Here is a 22,775-nt window from a genome sequence, read left to right on the forward strand (position 1 = left end):
ACATTGAGATGCTCTGCCTGTAATCACTGGATGCACTTAAGAAAGAATTTCCCTGCAAATCATGATCAGTATTGTGAGGTTTTATATCTAGCAGCAAAAAAAAAAAAAAAAAATGCAGAGAGTTACAGAAATACACATTTTGAACAACAAAGAACTCTTTATTTTACAAAATGTATTTCACCTTTTCAGTATTGCCTTTGTAAATGTACTTCATGCTGCAACTACTTACAGTAAAAACATGATTTGCAGCAAATTAAAGGTGCTCAACCAGTTCCAACAGTTTGATTTTTTTTTAAGGTACAATATTATGTAGTTGCACATTTGATTCTCAGATGTGGTCCTTTATTTGCTTTAGTTCGTTGAAATCACAGTGAGAACTTCTCATCAACTGCCTCAGGCCACAGATTTAATGATGATATTACAAGCACAATCGTTCTTTACTGCAAAGTCTTTCCTTAAAGAAGTGAGCCAAAGGCTAGTGTTTCATTTATTCACTTGCTGCTGTATATGAAGGAGGAATTCATAGTATGATAAGGCTGATTCTGTTCTGTCTTCAATCATATTTTGCAGAAAACTTGATTTCAATGGACTGTCATCCCTTTAAAAATGAAAATATAAATGTTTGAGTGAAACAAACATTTGCTAAGATCTACAGTGCAATGAATTAATAAAGTTACAGGTCAAGTGGTAAGATACTTCAAGAGCTTAAGGACATATGAAAAAAGGATCTCAAATAGCCCTTGTGATTAATCCTAAAAAGTGCACTTACCAGCATTTACTTCACTTAATCTGACATTAACTAAAGATTGTTCTGTGACATTTAATATTTTTTAGCCTGTGGAAATTATAATTAGAGACAACTCATAAAAAGTCATATCCGTTGTCAAATCTTAGGCACAGCAGGTACCATTGTTAAAACTTCCATTATGAAAGTTCAGTATATGATACCCAAATATGTACTGTTAAGAGGTCCCTAAAGAAGCACAAGGACTGTTAAAAACCACTTACTTTACTATATATAGTATAGGAAAGAAAGGTCTCTGTTCTCTCAGCCAAGAAATGAAAGATATTGTTCTGATGGATTCTGCAGTTTCAAGTTCTGGGAGATGCGTCTAAGAAGCAAAGGATATCATTAATACATACATGATAATTTTCAGAAAAAACAGTAAAAGGAACACTTAAAATAGCCCAACTCTATCCTGATTTGGTATAAAGGAAACGCAGACAGGTACGTTTCATGATGTACAGTTTTAGTTTAGTCTCCTTTGAAAGGGCTAAAACTGTCAAGTGCACTAAACTGGTATTGGCTATCAGAAGGGCGATGACTGAGCTGTCATCGATAACCTGTTTTGTTGCAGTAACGGAAGGATTTCCCACTGTCCTTACTGTTGACAATTATTCTCGGTCTGCTCCAACAGTTCTGAGAAACTTAATCATTGCCAGCCTCTTCTTACATTGCCTTCATGGGAAGATCTATAAAGTTTTAGCCTGGAGAAACTAAATTATTTATTTTCCTGAATCCAGATTTATAGTGAATAATAACTAGAGGGCTATTATTTGAATAGTGGTATTTTAGTTCTCATGAAAGTAATATTCTGGCAGCACTGTACAACTGGTGTACAGCAAAGCAAGCAATCACGTACCATATTCTGCGGTATTGAGCCGTAATTTGGAACTCCAAGGACTTGGCTGATAAAGCCCTGCCCGCAGTTCTTCCCAATCCACAGAAACATCACCTGAAAGATACCCAGCAATAACAACATTAATCCAACGCAAACCCACACCAGTCACCTACATATTTAGAGCTCTCAGAAAGAATGTGTCAAGTAAATTTGGATACTTTTTAAATACACTACCACCATGCAACTTACAGAGCCAGCATCCATTAGGTAAGCACCATCCCTGCTCAACTTCTCCACTGAGAGCTGGAGAATGGGTGGCTGAGGTATAGTTCTATCATTTATGTTAAGAGCCCCCTAAAGGAAAAACCAAAAAGAAAAACAGTGGTTCACATCTTGATGCATTGAAACAGGCACAGGAACAAAAGGTTAAATAAGAATAGGACATATCACGCTAAATATCGAAGCTGGACCCTTTTTCTCAGTTTAGTTCAAGTCATACTTCAAGAGCATAATTTACTAACAGATCTCAATGTTTTATTTAGAGACGTGTACTTCGTCAACTTAATCTTAGTTAATTAGTTCTATAACTGGAATATCAGATTTGTTCTGTACAAAAGATGTGATTTCTAAAATTATTCAGGCTCTTACATAAACATTCTCTCACTGTTCACAGAACTACTTTGACATTTTAAAATAAAGGAAGCTACAGAGGGACAAAAAGGTAAAGCATATGTTATACTGTCTTTATGTACATGTGATTTATAGTGCAACACACAAAGCAAAAAGTGTAATAAGTTAGAAAAAAATCTTCCCCATCCATCCATAGCCACAGCACAGCTTCTCTCCAGAATTCGTCAATCCAATCCCAAATAACAAACCCATAAATGCCATAAATAGCAATCAGTAAATCTCAGCTATGCAGCTTTAATGTGGAAAACTTGTGAGATTTTTAACACGAGTTTATTTTCACATCGTACAAATCTTTGGAACCAGACAAACAGACCATGTAGCAATGCAAATACTCACCTCATCTGTGAGATTATCAACTCTGTACAGACTGGGATGTGTCATAAGCATGAGGTAAACGAGGGGCTGGTTTTTCACTTGACACATGGTAAAAATACGTTCATCTAAACGTGCAGTCGTCCCAGTTTGAAATGCTTTCTGCAAACAATCGGGCATTTAATTTGACCGTGAAAGCAAAGTGAGATAATCTGAATTTAGCGCATCATCTACTGTTTATTTCTAACTTACTTAAAAGTCTTAGAGTTGAGCCAGAAGTATTTTCTCAAAATATGGTACTTCACCACCGCTATTTTACTTCTCCATAGTTCTCTTCAGTGTTTCACATACAAATCATACAATTCTCCGTATTCCCATTTCTGTATTAACTTACCATGACCTTGTGCCATCAATCCTTTCTAGTGAGCACTACAGCTGAGATGAAAGCATCTTGAAATACAGCTCTTCTAACATACACCTCAAAAATGCTACTTGATGGAATTTAAAAGAGTAAACATTGCAGCAGTTTACAATTGGCATTACTGTACAGAATCTTAGGCAATTCTGTCAATATAGTCCTGGCTTGTTGGGACAAAAAACCTAGCTATAACTGAAACAAGGGCTCGCTCTTCCCACTTGACTGTGTCAAACAGTTATACAAGTCTTCTACATGAAAAAGCTCAAATGTCAATGTAAACATACTAGTAGCAACATGCTGGTTAATTCCTTATCAAGAGGTATGAATCAGAAAATTCCCTCTAGAACAGAAAGGCAGCTTGTGCAACACTTAAAATGACTTCTAGTATAAGTTCAGGGAAATCCAATCAAAAAATACTTACATAGAGCATATTGTGAAATGTGTTAAACCTTTTGCAAGAACAGCCAGCCAACTACCTCTTTGGCAGCCAGCTAGCGCTCTTAATCCACACTGAACTGCTGTGTGGATCTACAGTTCCAGAAATGCACAAAAATTGGATTCTTGAAAAAGCACCTACTGGTACCCTGCCACATTCTCCAGACTAGTCAGGGTCCTTAGGATTATCCTATTCCCTTGCTTATACCAGTTATACTTTTGGTTTTGTACTCACTTCTAAACTCCCACTTCCCAACTAGATCATTCTCTTTAGTGATTCCCTGTAAACATCTTCCCTATTCCCTATTGCACTTCTCAGCAGGCAGGAGCAGAAGGCCTGTCCATTATTACCCTGATACTTTTTCCTCATAAAATTCTCCAAATGCCTCAATTTTTCATAACATAGCAGACTCCAAGATAAAAAACATACATTCACCACCTGTAAAATCATATGTTATCTGCCCAGGCCTGAGAAATGTTTAAATAGGCTTTGTTCTACATTGACCTTTCAAGTCATCAAATTCTGGGGTGCAAAGAAATGGAATTATCTTAAGCGAACTTTATCTGTGCAAGAAGGACTGTTCTCAAATCTAAAATATCTCAGTGTTCTAATAGCACATTGCAGGAAGGCTGGTTTTATTAAACAATCTAAATCAAGCAACTTCTCAATTTTGAGTCCTACAAAAATACTGAAAGAGAAGATAGACGCTATTTGTACATCAAAGAAACGTCCTTTTACTTCAGGTTGACATGCCAAACAGAAAATCATCCTCTTGCATTCATTTCCTTTTAACTCTTACCTGTTTTAAGAGTGCCAGTACGTAAAGTGGAAAGAGCCGTAGTGAGTAGGGGGCCATGAGACCAGGTTGTTGAATGCTTAGGACTGATGAACGGTAAGCAGATAAAGAATCTATCACTGCATTGACCAAGGCATCCCGAGCATCACTCAAGGTAGCAGAAACTGAACGGTCCACAGCTAAAAATAGAGTACAAAGCTCAAATAAGAGGCTTTTCCTCCCTTGGTAAGAATACAGTCACGTATGTTAATTTCCTCATTTCTTCCATGCATCGTAAGCTTTTACTACACTATAGAGGAAGTCAAGACAAGTGATTCAGAAAAAAGCCAGGGGCCCATGATGATGCACCAGACTAGGACTAAGTCCAGGTGACTACAGACAACAACTCTTAGGTTTGTAACTTAGAAAGAGAGAATCTTTTCTTCTGATGTTACTTCCCAGAGGATTACTGCTCAGAGCTTTAGGGATATCATCCATATGTATCCAAACAAGCTCTTATCGTGCTTACCCATATTGGCTAACAGCCCAGTGATGGCTTGGACATCTGCCCCTAGGTAGACATCGTTCAGTGTTGTTACAACAGGTAAGCACATAGTGTGGACACGAATTCGTCTTTCACCTGTAAGAAAAGAAAACTGTAGTCTCCAAACATAACTTTTGTTTTATGAAACAATAAAACAAATGCCACTGTTTACTCAATAGCAAAAAAAAATATTAAGATTTAATCTAATTTATCATACAAGTGGTGAATCAGGCCATTTTTAGTAGCCTTTAAAAACAGTTAGTTCTCAGTTTATGGGATAAGTCTACCTCTTTTCAGACCAGAACAAAGTTTCCCAAGAAACTTCTTGGTCTGGAAGAAGCAATAACATCAATAACATGCAGTAACGCATTGCAGCTGAGATCTTGATACTAGATTAAATAGCTTGTGTAAGTAAGTTACTGCAACTGAATTGCAGCTGCTAAACAGACACAAAAAAGACTCATGTGAATACTCTCCTGTTAATGCAGCCAACACTACCTGTATCTCTTACCTTTGCTGGATGTGTAGAGGAGAGCTGACTGAAAGGAAACGACTTGCATATCAGTAAGACTCTCTTCTACTGACATTTGCACAGCGTATCCCGCATCTGGGTTTACATTGGGTAATGACAACAAGTCTGTAGATCGTACGAAGAAGTTCCCATGGAAAGTGTGAATGGAAAGACCTACAAGATAAGCATTGTATGCAATCAATTTTGGTTTTATAGTCATGAAGTACAAACGCCATTTACACACCTGCCACCACTGTGAGATGGCTCTGTATCAGAATGTTAAGATCCTTCTCAATTAAATAAAGTATCTTCAGCAAAGGGATATATCCCAAACAGACGACTAATTCACCACAAAGCCTAGCAGAAAGCAGGAATTTGGAAGTCAAATCAATGCAGAATAGTAGTAAGTCTCTATAAAAACAGTCCCTTGTTGAAATAGCAGTCCAACAAAATTTCCAGTTTTAACCATTGCAAAAATGAACTTGGATGCCAGTAAAGATACTGCAAATATAGTCTTCAATAAATGGTCTTATTCTTGGTACTGAATTTTACTTTTTTAATCTTTGTCTTTTAACCATTTAAGCTTACATAAGAGCCAAAACGCCAAACATTCCCAAATAACAGCAAACGCCCGCCTCCCCTCCACCCTCCCCCAAAATCCAAAAAACTGCAGTCAAACCTTTGGTGCATCTTATCCTCATGACAGCCTCAAACCCAATCTTTCTAGTTAAATATCGTTTGAGTTCCTTTTGCAATTTCTCCACCTGGACAGGGTTGTGTTTATGATGGTAAGACTGGTAGTAATAGACACTACCTGCGGAATACCTTGATATACAACCTGAAACAGAAGCAGCATACACTGGCAAAGTGCAGACAACTGCAGCTGTGGTCTTTAAATATACCAGCTGAATGCAAGGTTCCCTTTCATTATCAAACTGTTCACACCTGCAAATAACTCTGTTACACAGTTATAGACCTGCATACAGAGACATAGGTGTAACACAAACTATACGTTCAAGTATGTGTGTAGTTTCAGGTGTTCATTGGCCTGAAATTACAGGTATTTTGTCACTTGAAAGTTTGTTTAAATGCAGAAAAATAATCAAAATCCTAATGATGCGTACTCTAAAGATCTTTACACTGACGGTTAAAAGGCATACAAGAAGGAAAGTATTTCAGCCACTTATACCAGGATCACAAGAATCCTGACTCACCAAGGGAGAATATGAGAACAGCTAGGTTAAATTAGGGAAGACGGAAAGATTACATTCTGTCCACTGTCACTGCTCATCAAGGATGAATTTGCATCTTGGCACACTAGATTTATTCAAATCAGGTTCCTATATTAAATGTTAATATAGATTCTACGTATTTGCCAAAAGTACAAGAGTTACACGCCCCAAAACAGTTTAATATGACTTACCTAGAGAAGCCAAGTCAGAATATTGTCCGCTAAGAAGAAATAAATCCACTGCAACTTGTTGCCCTGAGCAGTCCAAGGCTAACTTCTTGTAAAAATCAGTCGACGGTGTCAAATGTATGTCCTGTTAATACAAAGGAGTATTACAAAATAAAAAGGAGATTCAAACAGATTAGCACATTTATTGCGTGTTTTCAGGGACAATAATAATTGATTTAATTGATTCTCGATCCCTGATTACAGTGATATCCAAAAAAACCCAAAAAACTGTGTTTATAGTTCTTGGTTGGAGGATTTTTTTGTTCTTTCTACTACTTTAACAAAGGAAGGTTAGCTCAACAAAGGAGCCATGAAATTAACCCAGAACAGACAATTCCAGAACCACCTACGTGTACAGAACAGGGTAGTCAGTTCTCTCAGCCTTTTTGCTTTTCTAACCTTTGCGGTGGCTCTTTGGTTTGGCTCTTCTCGTGACTTTAGCGCTCCCATTCCCACAGATGGAAGCTGTGTCTGGAAGACAGAGATTCTACCTCCAGTGGGGGACATCAGTTTAAAGGCAGCCTGTAATGCAGGCCCCAGAGCACTCTGAGTTTCCAGGGACTTGGTAAACATCTGTGGCAAGGTCCTCAACAGATCCTGGATTAGCTACAATTGAGAAAACAAAAATATTAAGACTCAGGAGTTTTCTTCTTTATAGAGCTGATTGCTGAACGTACATATTACACACCTATTAACATTTCTAATATTAAGGTAGTAAAGCAAAAGCCCTAACAAAAGTCAAGTATTGCCTTGTTTCAGGTTGGCAAATGTTTACAGTCACATTGATAAATTTAAAGACCTCTTTCTTCCACTTCAAACTTGGCATTTAAACTGTAGGTGTTAAAGAGCATTAACTAATCCACAAATTATCAAGCCTATCTCAAACCGTATTAGTGTTACTAGTTATTTAAGATAGTTCTTACCTCTTTATTCTCATTTAAGTTTACTAATAAGTTTTCTGGCATTGGTATAAATACATCTGGAAGAAAAAAAAGAAGTGTTTAAGTTATTTTTTAAAAACACATCAAGCTCCCCCCCAGTTGTATTTGCCAACCATTGTAACTATTGAAAGAAAGAATACAGTATCAGTATGTAAACCCATTTAAACACATTATGCGGATTACTTTTTTCTGATTAGCATACCTGTGGCTAGAATGCCATGTTAGAATAGCAATCAGGGTTGAAGGATAATCAAGACTAAGTAAAAACACATAGTGAAGATTTTCTAGTGTTCATTCTGCCTTGCCCTTTATAACACAGAGTGAAAGGTGACTTGAAACTGAAGGCAGAAGAACAAGCACTAAGCATCAGTCGCCAGAGAATCTACAGCAATTTACCAAGCATCAGTATTTGGGATCATAGGAGAAATCTAGATAATTGTAAAAATTAAACTAGAAATTAAGAAGGTTGTTTTCATGTTTTAAGTCATGAACAGCCACAGCATTGCTCAGACATCACAGGCTTCATAAACGAGCACAGACATGTGCTACTTCAAAAGCCATTACTAGAGAAATTAATGATCTGATCTAGAAACTCCCACTGGATATATTTTTTCAAAAGGCTGTCAAACCCTGCAACCATTAGTAGATACTAAACAGTGAATTTATTTTTGCATACCTTCAATATCTGAAACTATAAGCATCTGAGGCTGAGAGAGACCTTCCTGAAGACTGTAGAAATGGATTGTGCTGTCAAATGTTATGAAGCCTATTTTTGTTCTAGTGTTCCCAGGAAGCCTAAAAATGAGACATATGGTGTTCAGCAAGATGAAATTTTATTTCTGCAGGCTTTTTTTTTTTTTTAAGCAGCCACTGCACCTGTCCAGGGTTGTTACCAAGTAGTTGGCTTAACAGCAAAACTGCAACAGCTTGACTAAGTCATTTTGGAGAAAAAACAAAAACAAACAAAAAAAACAACAACAACAAAAAAAAAACCAACAAAAAAAGAGCTCACAGTAGAGTCACATAGCAGTCACTCAAGAAATTTTTTAAGAGGGTAATAAGAAATGAAAGAAAAGGAAGAAACATGCTGCAAAGTACCAGTAGCATTTACATAAGTTCAAACAGCATGTATTTTATGAAAAGTTTATTAGATGTATGCATGCCTTTCAGCAAATACCTATCTAAATTTCAGCTTTTAAAAAATACGGTTGAAAAGACATCATAAACATCATGTTTATTCTTTTTGGGGATTGGTGAACCAGACAGGAAAGAGCCAAACTGAGAAACAGGCCTCAGGATTCTAAGAAAAAGGTACTTACAAGTCAAGATTGTCTAACAGGGTCTGGCAGACTGTATTCAAGTATCCTGTCTCTATTGCGTTATGAGAGACATCAAACACAAAGAGGTACACAGGTGGTTGAGGTGGACGTAGCTGAGCAAAGAAAAGATTACCTTTAATTATCAAAATGACATTAGAGTTGGTTTCTTCATTCCACTGAAAGCTTAAACTTTATTAAAACAGTACACTGATGATAGCTAAAACTTCTAAATGCATTTGTCTCATACTGGGCAATTCTAGAATTATAGTTTTCTTCCAGAAGACCTACAAACACCTATATGTGCTAAATACAGAAGAACTTTGACATCATAAATGTTTAGAAATGGAGAACTATCTGAAGTTCTTCCCAAGAGTTCTCAGATACACTCCTTGAGGCAGCAACTGTTCTACTATGCTGGAAAGCATCCTCTACAACAAGGCTTTTTCTGACTTCCCTCTGGAAATGAAACAAAGGGAGAGAGTGAGAGTAAATAAAGCCTTACCATGTACTCAGATGGAGCCATAAACTCGATAGTAGCATTCTGGACTTCAGGTCTTTTATGAGGTTCTCCATAAACTCTTGTCACAGGATTATACATGAATTCTTCAGGAACTATGCAGATAAGTTTATATATTATTATTTCACACTAGTATTAGCTGTGGTGCATTTTAAAACAAATGCATCAACTCTTTTGTGCCTGTTTGGCAGCACTTCTTGGAGAACTACACTAGGTAGGACATGTCTCACAGCCCCAGCATGACTGACCACGATCCCTAGTACTGATATGGCCAATATTACCGTCTCCAAGGTGAAGGGGAGAAAGATAAATCTTAACAGTTTAAAGCAATAAGCACATTTAAAACCTACCATCATTCACTCTATAGCACAAATTGCATTTCCATCTCCTTTGGTCTAGAAAGCTGACAAAAGGGTTAATGTATGTCCGGCAGGAACGGCATCTCACAATAGTACTTGAAGTGACCACTGGCAATTGCTGGAAAAGAAAAGCTTCCTGTTTTAAAGCATCACCACACTACAGCTATTCAACTACAACAACAACATTATCTACACTGTGCTTCCCGGTTAGCTAGTCAAAGCACACTCGGTGAAGGAAGAAGCATTTCTCCCTTCTCACAGCACCCCTGTAATTCCTTAATAAGATGACTGACTCTAACCTATTTGACTGCGTAGGTTCCCTTTTCAAGCCTCTAAAGTCTTGAATTTTACACTGATGGTTTAAGACCAAGTCCTACACCCAATACAGATTAAAAATCAGGAAGAAACCTGCATCTTTGAAAAAGTTACTTAAATTGTGAAAAATCACAATATTTTAAAGAGACACCGATAAATTAAAAAAGTCTCCTGGCTAGCTGAGGACATCCAAACCCCTTTAACTTTGTTAACTCTTAATTAAGTTAAGAATTAGTACTAGGTTTGGTATAGGAAATCAATAACTACAACTGATATGTGACAAGATAAAACTATCTAAGCAATACTGGAATTTAAATGTGTTGCCTTCTGTCACACTCCAAGTGCTGTGCTGCCTCTAAGCTTCTGGTTTTTTGAGGTTTGGGGATTGGGTTTTTTTTTTTTATTAAGAAGTGAGGCTTGAAACTTTAAAAATGGCAGGGAGAAAAATTTCAGAAAAATTATCTGTATGGAACAGCATAAGGTATCAGGGTAATTTTTCTGGGCCAAGATTAGCCAACGTACTTGCCCTCCTTTTATAATTCATTGTCCAGCTCTGGACTCTAATAAAGGCATAGTTGATATTTCAGTATTTAAAGTTTTGAATATTTGTCATACCGATAAGTCTTTGAAAGGATGAAGCAGGAGCCCCAAAGGAAGTTTGGCTTTATTCAATAAGGCCTGAGTTTGAGGAATGTTAGTCAGGGTACAGCGGAACAACCTACATGGAGGACAAAGGGTTATTTTCAGATAATAAAATAACGATTTCAGTAGTATACAGCATCCGTTATATTTTTCTAGAGCTGGTGATGGTGAATTTCCGTTTCCAGATAAAGGATCTTTTTCAACTCTGTCAGATCGTTCTGTTTTAGTCTGAGCGTGGCCCGTGTTACATATTTTGTGTTCTTATGTTATTTTATACACGTGCTCTTTACACAGAACTGAGGGTCATTTTAGTGACTCAAGTCAAAGTTAAGCCTAACAATGTTCAACGTTGCACCAGATCTTTGTATACCAAGTGTTATTTTGGAATACTATTTTGAGGTGGCCTTATATACAAATCTGAACCAGCAAAGTTTAAAAAGCTGTCTTAAAACTACACAAAAATAACTGTAAACAATCCCGAAGTCATTTCAGGGACTTCAGAACTCAATGGCTTCCACAAAGTGCAAATGTGCACAGTACTTCTGTAAATCCAGTCCAGCTTGTTTGTATGACCAGCTTCACAAAGATGCTGTTATTTCCTTTATCTATCATAAAAGACTTGCAAAGCAGGAGTACCTGGCTAGGCACAGTTTGCTTGGTCTCCTCAGAGAGAATAACAAACTGCCCGCCTCTTGTTTGGCATTCCATTTACTGCGTTGTTCTAAATGGTTACTTCAATACAGAGGTCACTCATGTTTCTGCATTCACAATCTTTTTGGCATACCTCACTCAAGTGAGTTAACTCCTATTTTACATCTTTTCTCAGTCATACTCATTGCCAGCTATATTGTAAAGTTTTTGTATTGTACCTATCTATAGCTGCCTTGCGAGCAACATATTTTTCCTCATACGTTCTACGCAGAGAATTTTCCTCACTTCAAAGTTTAAACCACTTACCGCCTTTATCGTAACACAGTGAAGACTGTTTTCAATGTTTCCTACTCACAAAATTAAGGCAATATTTTGTGAAGATTTATGTTTCCAAGTAGCAATGTATACTTCTGTTTATTTTTATGAATTATAGCAGATTTTTAGTCTTACTCAGGATTACAGTTGAGCTTCTGGATCTCTTCATGCAAGTTTGGGACAGGAGCCTTCAAGAGGGTTGTAGGAAGAATATTCCTTTCTTGAAGAAGATTCACAGTTCTTAATCCTTCTTGCTGTAGACTCAGGCCAGCCATAGGTGCAGTTAAGTGATTAGTGCCCAGGGGAGGCTAGAGTCAAAGAAAATTTCTGAAATTAACATCAACTATTTGGATGAAACCCACAGTTCATTTAAAAAACAAACATATTTCCCTTTCAATATTTTTTGTTGTTTGTGTATTAACTGCCATTGTATTACAAATGATATATTTAGAAATACTACTTGTTACATAAACTAGACTTAGGCAGGCGAGATAATAAGAGGTAAAAATTAGCACACTTTTGCTACAAAGCTCTTGAAATACAGAGGCTTAGCTGGCAAAAGTGTTGGTCAGCTCGCTCTGAAAGTTCAGGTATTTCAGCTAACAATAACAACCCAAGGGAAGAAAAACATGCCAAAAGCAGCTGAAAGTTTTAAGAGAAATATTCCGAACAGATTTGAGGAGAGAACACTGCAGAAAGAGCTGGCACACAGCTTTTGCAAACTGGTACCAAGGCGTCGGCAAATGCATTAATTCCAGGCTACGTCTGTCACCTTGAACAAATGGCGCAGCAAACAGTGAGCCACAGAAGCAGCACCCCACAGATGCACAACACACACCAATCGCCACTTTTCTTTACCCACACACACCACGGGTAGCAATGAGATAAAAAACCAGACAATCTTTACCTGGTGGAAATGCTTTGATCCATCTGGATACTGCAAAGCAGATGCTTGTATTCCTGGTGCTCCGGGTGGAGAAGTATTTTGGTAGCCTGGGGGTAAGGCAGGGTAAGAATACCCAACGTTTCTATTCATCTTAAGATTCGGGGGTGCAGGAGAAGGATGTGGAGTTGCTAGAGGCAGATAGACAAATACTTAAAATGAATTGCTGAAGAACAGTGGCTTGCTCAATGCATTAATACAGCAGGAGGGCTTTTTGTTGTTGTTTAGTTTCTAAGTGTAAGCAACTGACAACTGCTCTCTATTTTGCAAAGTGCTCTTAACTGCTTAACCATACTTGGAGGCGAAGAAAGGCTAATTGTCAATGCTTCAAACTTCATATTTAGTTTCAAGACAGACGTGGAACCAAATATACATAAATGCCTGAACTTCTGTCTTTCCCAGACTCTTAAAAAAAGTTAGGTAATAGCAAACATTTTTATTCCCAAAGCCTTACCCATGAGGCCACCACCTTCTATTGCATCATAGCTGTTTTGCACCACAGACCCATCACTGGCAGCAGATGGAGCATCACCTATTAAGAAAGACAGTCCCAGTAAAAATTTTCACAAGTTACTAAGAAGTTGTAATGAGCTAACTACAAAGAAATCCTACTTGCTGGATGAATATTAAGGTTAGCGTAGTTTGGATCTACTTTGTTTCTGTCCCAGGATGAAACTGAATTAAATATACATCTTGGCCTCTCTCATACACAATTTCCCTACTTATGTGACCTCGACAAAGGACATTCATAAAACCCCATGATCTTTTTTCAAGAAAAACAAGAATCCCTACACTTCAGGTTGAATGATCTTTTAAGATTACTTTAGATTAGGTATTTGCCGTAACTTCCAAGCTAATATGCAGTAAAGTGTCAGGAGACAGTTTCTCCTTGGAATTTAGTACGTTGGAATTTAGGTACCGAGTTCCTTGAAGAACTTTTTCCACTGATAATTCACAGAAACATCAAATTCCCTTCACCTACACACTTAGTCCAGTACTGTTCACCAAACACCAACAGTTCTGATATGGTCACATACCAGTCAAGATACAAATTCCAGCTGAGATAAGAAAAACCTTGAAATTGAGAGAGTGCTCCCAAAGGACAGCTTTTTGTAAGCTATGTCTAAATATACAAAACCAATTATGTATTGCTAAAGAGAAGTAGGTACTCAGTTTACTTTTTATTATCATTAATACCTTCAAAGATGACCCAATGAAAGGAACTTACGTTGTACACTGAATCTTGCTAGTACACAACAGTCAACCTACTTCACAGACTAAACATTTCTCTCTCTCCAGGGCCCTGGAAATGTTTCTCTTCATTACGAAGGAAAGACTTTCTAAGCAAAAGCAGTTTCTAATGCATTTCATATGTTGAAAACTAAGCTAAATTTGAATATACTATTCTTGGACTCACACAGCTACCACATACAAGAAACTGTCAATCTGAACATGCAAGGAACCAACAGTTTTGACAGAACAAACTATGTATGGAAAAATAAAACTGCCAGCTACCACATGGCCCCATCGAGCATGGGCACTAAATGCAATACAACCGCAGGGCTGTTTGATACAGAGCCCTGATGAGTTCTTAAAACAGTAGTACATTTGTGCAGGGCCCACAGGAGACCGAGAAAGTCAGATATCTGTCTTCAACAGCTGACGCTTAACAGCCTCTACTAATAATCTTCAGAAAATGAACAAATCCAAGGCATGCGTTTCCATGATTTTACAAGGAGGATAAGAATAAGGTACAGCTACATAAACAGGCAAAGAATTGCAGGGTTCACATCTTAGCTTTCCCTGCTGAATAAAGCAATACAGGAAGGTATAGACAGATTATGTCCTACACAGTAGTAAAGGATGCAGAGAAATCATAATTTCAGTATCATTTTAGAAACTTAATATAAAAAAAGAGATGGCAACTATGGGAGACATGGACATGTTAAACAGCACTTAGAAATCTATTTTGAAGTGTTAATTAGTTTTATTTTATTAACAACTGTCAACAAGAAATATTTTACTTCCTTCCAGGTCCTCACCTGCTCCTTTCAGATAAAATTATGCTGTATTAGTATTGATTTTACTATTTGAGTGTCTAATAGAACAGTGTACTTGACTTTAAAGGTTGCATATTAGAGCAAGTTGTAATGTTCAAATTCAACAAAAAGAGTAAATTATTTCTTACCTTCTCGATTTGCAGCTGAATTTAGCGGAGACTGCGTATTAGGTGGTCCTGCTACCAGTGTTGATGGCCTAATTAAAGGCGGACCACCAACTGGCGGAGGTCCTAAAGGTGGCCTTGAAGGGGGGTGGAGTGGAGTTAAAGGCTGAGTCACTGGTGGAGGTGCAGATCCTGAAAAGAGATTAATTTTTAGGAGGAATTTAAGCCAGCTTAAAAAGCTACAGAAGTTTTATACAAAAGCACACAGATTGAACTCTAAATATTCTTCTTATTCAAATGATAATCAGCATGAGATACATAAATCTTAACGTGTGTAAAAGGTATCACAACTTCAGGTTGTTTCTCTCATGCTGTTCTCATACTGGGTTCCTGTATTATCCATGATCTCTCAGCTTTTTGTTCCTATTGTTGGTAAGAATTTCAAGAGATACAGAAAACATCCCAACTTCAATTACTAAATCTGAACTTTATACAGTACAGCCCCATATTAGACAGAGAATAATGAACTAGTAAGAGTCTAAATGGATTCCTTCTGACAGGATGCTCATCTTCCACTTCAATAATCCGATGCAAAACAGCAACGTACAGATTCTACAGCTACTAGAATTAGTTGGCAAAAAGATTTCACTTGGGAAAGCATCAGCAATGTGCAGTTTGAATAAACTTGCTGTGCGAACATGAGGTGTTGTATTCTGAATTGTTTAACCCTCCATGTTAAAAGTCACAGGAAAGTTTTTAATTGCTTCTATTTTAAAATTCTAGGACTTTCTCATGCCAAGACATTTAGAAACCGAATTGCTTTTCTTCCCTTCGAATAATGCCAAATCCTAAGAGCACTTCCACCCCTTTGTTCCCTATTATTCCAGTGGCCAGTATATCTGACCTTTAACTCCAGGAAGACACCAATGTATTTTAATATAAAAGTCAGCCTTTCAAAAGATAAGACCAAACTGTCCAGTATCACCAGGTCTCAACGCTGTACAGAAGCCTTTAAGCCATACACGAAAGCATACTGACAGATTCCCCATCACACAAAATATGCAACTTCATGAGCTTGCACAGTGTGGTCACATTTAAGGGAGGAGGAAAAGAAAAAAGGAAGGGGGGGAAAAGAAAATCACATCCAGTGAAGTTAACTGTGTGTTCGATACTGCAAAGCTAATTAATAATCACTCTATGCAGGCACCACTATCAGAACTTGGAAGAGATTCTGTCTCTGAGAGGCTGGCCAAAGTTGGCCATGCAGGCAGGGAGCTGGCAGACCTTTGTTCTAAGAATGAGCGTGATCACCAAATGAGCTAAATTCATTTTAAAAGTGATCACTGTTCCACAAAAAACTACCAGGGAAGTCGCTCAGGAGGATTCATCACTGAATGGATATAAGAATTCTCTTATTCCAGACACTCGCTCTCATTTCACGTGCCGCTTTCCAAAATTTCTCAGCATTTTCCTCACTAACTCCAAAGTACTAATCGTTTATTCCAATAAACTGCCAGAAAGTGTTTCATAGATTCTGTGAGCTTAAGACACTTTGAACATCATAACAAAATTAGTCAGGCATATAACAAATAACTAGCATAAAGAAAAGTCTCTAATGAGGCTAAAAGCATTTAACAAGAAAAAATATTTGCTTTAACATTTAAAATATTTCTGTATGTAACTTCTATTTGCATGCTCAGAAAAGCGTCTGTAACAACAAACAGCAGTTTGGCAAAGAGAAACTTGAGTTATTAACTTTGTTTCCGTAATAATCACAAGTTGCATAATAGAGCTATTTAGCATTAGAAAAGCTTTTCGCCACTGTATATACCAGCACACAAGCAGCAGGAACAGAAGTCTCACGCTTTCAGAGTACTTTCTGAAGACTGGCAATTACTATTATGTAGTGAAAATTACAAGTTTGGAGGAAGGAAACTTTCCATTCAGCTGGCCTCTATTTCAATGGCACAGAACGCTTACGGTGAAGGTCCCAGAGACAGCATTATCCCCACACAGCTTCCCAAAACAAGACACCATTCAGAGGTTACCTGCTCCAGCCAAGTGAAACGCCTGACCTGCGCACAGAAATCCCATTTCCAATCCACAGAAACCACCCCAGGACTTGTGATGCGCATTTTCTCAAAGTATCTGCTTTGACAACCTCCTTCCACAAGGAAAATACTGCTGCAGAGTCCATTCCGTATTCTTTTCTTAAGAAAAGGACACTGAGAAATAGGCATTGCAAAATATCAAAAAGTTATGGTTACCTGGCTTCATATAGCTGTTCTGAAGTGGAGGCCCTCCCGGAGAAGCAGCATATTGATAATTTCCTGGAGGATTTGTATTTCCTGATAATGACGACGGTGGCTGAGCTGACCCTGTCCCCGTCCTCTGAGCCAAATGACTTGTTTGAGCCCCACCGGGCTGGCTCATGGGAGGCTGGCTGTACTGCCAGTTTGAAAGCACTGGTGGGCTAGCTCCAGGGGGAAAGCTACCAGCAGATGATATAGCAGCTGAGTTTGGCAATGGAGGCAGCAGTACTTGTGGAACAGAACCTGTTTGCTGTACTGGTGACCCGGAGAAAGGTGCCACTGGTGGTCTGTTGAGAGTCTGCCCAGGTCCTTGGTAATTGTTTAATTGAGAAACATTCTGAGAGCCGCTATAGTTATACTGTCCAGAAGACTGATGAGGAGGAACCTTCGCTGGCACCTGATGCGAATACGATCCTGGAACTGAAGGGCTATATCCCTGGCCATCTGATGAATGCATCAGCTGATTTTGAACAGGACCTGGAATAAAAAAAAAAACAATGAACCTTTTAGAAAGTCAGTGTTGTGTATCACTTCTGAAAATAAGAGATATTCCCGTGAATCTCTTTTCCTTAGGATTTTATTAGTCTCCAAGACTTTTTTTTAACAATCAGGTGTAAATGACAGAAGTATTGCTGCAGGGGACATGAATTTGGTAGTATTTTGCTATCAACGCTTAGATCTTTGTTTTGTTTTACAGTAGCCTCACAGCCACTGAGCATTCCAGTGCCTGAGCGCAATCCATCCTCCCGGCCTGAAATTCATACACGATACTATTTCTATCTTCAGAAACACCCAAAAAGCAAGCCGACCAAAGAGGAGCGCTCTCCCACACAGCTGGCAGTAATACAAGCGAGCAGACTGAAAGCGGAAGCATCCACTACGTAATAACTCAGTTTCACTTGATGACTGACACCTTACGGCAAAGACAAGACCAGCCAGTTTCAGCATAGGTCACCGTGCTATTTCTCAAGTGACAGAGTTAATCTATGAAAGTTTCTGCAGTTAATATTAGTAAGAGAACTATTCATACACATACCGCTCATGTGAGCAGCCAACTGGTCACAAAGACGGAATAAGGGTAATTTTATCATATAATAATTCACCAATCAGAGAAATAAAACGTGACAGGTTAATGGTGCTTTTTATGGATTTGCTGGTTGGTATAGCTGAACTACGTTTTACTCATTTGAAGGAAAACAAATGAAAAAAGGTTAATAATTCTCCAAACAGTAAACAACGCTGGCAAGAGCATCATCAGATTTCTGCTTTACGTGGGAACACGAAGAGACAGAATACCGTGAGATTTCCAGGACGATAAGAGCTCCATCAAGAAAGCGACTACTGCAGGTTGTTCATATCATTGCCACAAAATGGACATTCTGAAGGGAGACTATAAATTTTCAAGTGAAATCCCTCTGAGCAGAATACACTAGATAATGCCTGCCACAGCCAGACACGACTCCGTAATAATTACTAAAACACTTTCCAATGTTTTATCATTTATTTTAGCCAGTCGCATTGTGGCTCCCCCCATGCCCCTAAACACCCAGTCTGAATACCGGAGACGTTCCCCAAACACAGTTAAACATCTGAAAGCAGAAAAGACCCTCTTCATGACTGAGAGTTTTTCTTTGCAACCATGTACTATTTTTCAGAATTAGCTAAGATTTGGACAATTTTTTTGAACATAGATAAACAAAAGTGCTTAATTTTCCAGACCAGAAACGTCGGCGGGATTCAACATTTAAATTTTCAAAAACATGCCAGAGAGGTGAGCTTGGAGAGCGGATGTATATTTACCATACAAGTACTGGAAACAGCTGCCACCAGAATGAAATCACGGAATTTCATTTAACATTAAAACGAAGACGGCGGGTTTCCTATTGAAGCATGCTAGTTAAATTTCAAAAGGTGAGGAAGTTCGCATTTCCAAGTTAAAACAACTTTGAACTTGGTCACTTCTGACAATAAATTAAGCTAAACACAGAATACACTGAAATACTTAGTTAGGACAAATGCTGCACCGGTCATTCAGCTCCTCATTCCCTAGAAAGCCTTAGGCTGCAGTTCACAGACAGCCGTCACTTCACTGAATATCGTACAGATCCATGCTAACTCCACAGCCAAGGCAGTGCTACAGTGCCAGTGACCTCACCCTCACCGCCTCTGGTATTTCTGCATAAAAAGTACACACCGTATTATTCTCCACCCATTAATCTCAATACGCTACTTATCATTCAGTTAGGAAATCCAGTTATACCCTACTGTCCTTACGATGCTGCTCATAAATCTTAGTAATTAATAATTCTCCCAAATCAGTGGTGTCTAAACAAAAAGCTTGCAAACACAAAAATGCTAACAATTATGACTCACCTTAGAAAATTACCCCGCAGTGTATCAGATGGGTTTTCAACAATCGATTTACAAAAGCCATTGTAAATTAAACTTGCTAACTGTAAGAATGATGAAGAATTCTTAGGTGATGCCAGGCCTCCTGACTGCACTTGCACTGATGTAACAACATTACCATAAGCCATACAAAAAATATAGAACAAATACAACCTAATTTCATAACTTGATTATTAACCTTTGAGCATGACTCTGTAACACAGGCAGGAATCAGAGTACTTGGATTGCTCTCTTACACAGTTTTCCCTGCTTGAGGGATAAGTTTGAGGATAAAGCACTGGAAGCGATGTGAAACCGAAAACTGACCCACTTGATATTTTCTATGGCGCTTTGCTTTAAAAAAAAAAGTTGCATTCAGCACACAGAACAATGTTCAAAATTTAAAATTTTTGTTTTTCAAGTCAGAAGCACACCAAAAAGTCTCGATAGCCTACGTGAAGTTCGTGTTTTCAAGACGAGCCCGCGTAAAGCTGCCAACAAAACTAAAGCAACAGCACTGAAAGGTGCAGACCCTTCCCAAAGGGCTTCACAGTTCACAAAGACTTCTTAGGACTTGCTGTTTTGCCACTGCCACATACCCACCTTGACCTGACCTCTTTACGGAGGCCGGTCAGAGAGTATAAAGGCTCTCCAGCTTTCCCCAAACACAGCTGCTGGTTTCCTGCACAGTTCTGTGAAGCCAGGAACCAACAAGGAATTCAGCACAGGCTGAAGAGCCAGAGCTGCACGGCAGCAAAACTACCAACACTCAGGGCAGAATGAGTCAGTAACACAAGAAAGACCACCTACTAAACAGCGAAAGACACCTCTGCAGGAACACAAGGTCATTTAACATTTCTAAGGGATCAGGAATGGCACCAGAATATGTGTGAAGGCTGCCTGATGGTTTTATAAAATGAAGGGTCAAAATATTAACACAGGACGGTAGAAGTCAAGTTGTATTTTCTGCCATACAGAATTTCAGCATCACCTACTCCAAGCCAGTTATTTCATACGTCACTTTCACCAGCCGCAATCTCTCCAACCTCCAGGGAGACGCAGGCATAATAAACACACTGAAAAGCTGCATCCCAACCGAACCGCCATGGGATCGGTCACCACCAGCACCCACTTCAGCTGGCTTTGACCCACAGGTCTCCAAACCCACCAGCTTCTAAAGCATCTCCTGACCTCAGAGCGCCACGCGAAGACACCACATGAGAAGAGCAGAACAGTTCTAAAAGAACTGCTTCTCCTTCTTGTTTGCACTTCAGATCTATTAACTGGAAAGCAAATTAGTAACCTACAGTTAAATGAATACAGAATACTGATCCTATTAAAGGAAAAAACATACAAATGAAGGAGAGGAAGGTTGTTGCTAAGCAACTCGATGCTCCATGCTAAACAATTTCCCGGTCAGTACACGGTGCTGCTGTGATAATGTACTGCCTTCACAGACACATGAGCTTGAGGAGCCACCTGCAAACAGCAAAGCAAGCAACAGGTTGAGAGGAAGAGCTGCAGCTATATAACAATTTATCATTCCGCTGACAGCCTTCTTTCCTCACAGACCACTATAATTACCACAACAAGTATTCTCAGTACCCTCTAGACTGTTTTAAAAAGCTTTGGTTTTACTGCAAAGGTCAAGGATCACAGCACCTTCTCAACATATATTTTAAACAATGCTAAGAACAGTCCACGCTTGAACAATCTGATTTATTCAAAAGGCCAGCAACCCAAACCTTATCTCTAACATACCATAACAACTGTTTCATTTTATTACCTTGTATTTGCGTAACTCTAAATTTCAGTTCTTGATTTTTTCATACACCTGACAGACGGGTGGCCTGAAATTCCTCCTCCTCTGCCTGCCTACCCAGAACTTCCATTATGTGCTTAATCCCACTGCAGGGAAATCAGCAAACACATAGCGATGCTGGTCTGTAAAGCATCCCACTCGATTACTCCATTAGCTAACGTTCTCTCCGAACACTCTCTGCTCAGCCCGCACGCTCTCCAGAAAAGAGGATCTCTCTCTTCAGGCTCTATTCATACGCTTCCCACTTTCTTGACCCTCCATACATACAGTTGTTTGTAAAATGTCATTTTGCAGATGACTTTGAGGAAAAGTAATAAGCGCGCTGTGAAGGAGGAGGGGGAAGACAAGCCAAACCATTTAATTACTCGTGCACAAAGCAGGAAAATCAAAAGATCTTGTTATAAATGAATTGTTTATGATGCAGCACAACTACTGAAACACAGAAGTGTGTAATAAGGAGCCGGGTGCGGAGGATGCTGTCTGTATATCCGAAATCGGGAAATCCTTCCAACAGCACAGATTTCCACACTTGCAAGCAAAGAAAACAGAGATGGAAACAAGGCTCACCTTGCGTTTCTTTCTCCCTAGGTTAAAAGCCTGGGGGAAGTTGTTCAGTCTCCCCTTCAATATCTCATTTTAAATAAAAAAAAAAAAAATATATATATATTTTGAGGGGAAGAAAGTCGTCAGGACTTTCCCAGGTCGCAGCACGCAGAACAGGACGGTATCGGTTTGAGGCGGATGACAAGATAAAACCCCTCCGGTAGGTGCAGCCCGTCCCTGTCCCCCCCCTTCGCCCCCCCTCGTCGATAACGGCGGTGCCACATGTACAGCTCCGTCCAAAGGCTCACAGCGCCGGGCGGTGCCACCCTCGGGCGGACACACCGGCCACGGGGCCGCCGCCCGCCCCGCCGGGCCCCCACCGGGAGTAGCCCCGACTCCCCCCGCCCCTCAGACCCCCTCCCCGCAGGCCGCGGCCTGCCCCACCGCCCCCCCACACCCCGGCTGGGCCTCCGCCGCCACCGCCCCCCCCAACCCCGGCACCGCGCTCACCGTTGCTATAGGGCTGCTGGCCAGCGCCGTTGTGGCTGGGGTAGCCGGTGGGGGGCCTGGCGGGCTGGGCCATGGCGGCGGGCTCGGCTGGGCTCGGCTCGGCGGTGCCGCCCGTCTGGCGGCGCCCGGCCCGGCTCAGGGGGAGGAGGAGACGGAGGCGGAGGAGAGGGACGGCCCCGCACCGGAACTACCGGGCGGCGCGCGCAGGCGCACGGCGTACACGTGGCACTTCCGGCAGCGGCGCGCTGCGGCAGTGGGCGGGGCCTG

General features: G+C 39.7%; 1 protein-coding gene across 1 annotated transcript; it reads right to left on the minus strand.

Moving 5' to 3' along the window:
* Positions 1-134: 134 nt before the first annotated feature.
* SEC24A (SEC24 homolog A, COPII coat complex component) lies at positions 135-22,688 on the minus strand. Its single transcript, XM_054217163.1, has 23 exons — positions 22,509-22,688; positions 17,201-17,722; positions 14,958-15,125; positions 13,224-13,301; positions 12,734-12,900; positions 11,962-12,134; positions 10,834-10,936; positions 9,895-10,021; positions 9,530-9,639; positions 9,028-9,140; positions 8,385-8,503; positions 7,691-7,746; positions 7,167-7,373; positions 6,732-6,852; positions 5,988-6,146; positions 5,309-5,482; positions 4,783-4,893; positions 4,278-4,453; positions 2,649-2,786; positions 1,872-1,976; positions 1,644-1,736; positions 1,009-1,112; positions 135-598 (listed from the first exon to the last, which is right to left on the minus strand). Exons 1-23 carry the CDS (start codon positions 22,579-22,581, stop codon positions 484-486), a joined length of 3,312 nt encoding a protein of 1,103 aa, XP_054073138.1. The 5' UTR covers positions 22,582-22,688; the 3' UTR covers positions 135-483.
* Positions 22,689-22,775: the final 87 nt, after the last annotated feature.

The sequence above is a fragment of the Rissa tridactyla genome, chromosome 11 (genome assembly GCF_028500815.1).
Source record: "Rissa tridactyla isolate bRisTri1 chromosome 11, bRisTri1.patW.cur.20221130, whole genome shotgun sequence".
NCBI classification, from domain to species: Eukaryota; Metazoa; Chordata; class Aves; order Charadriiformes; family Laridae; genus Rissa; species Rissa tridactyla.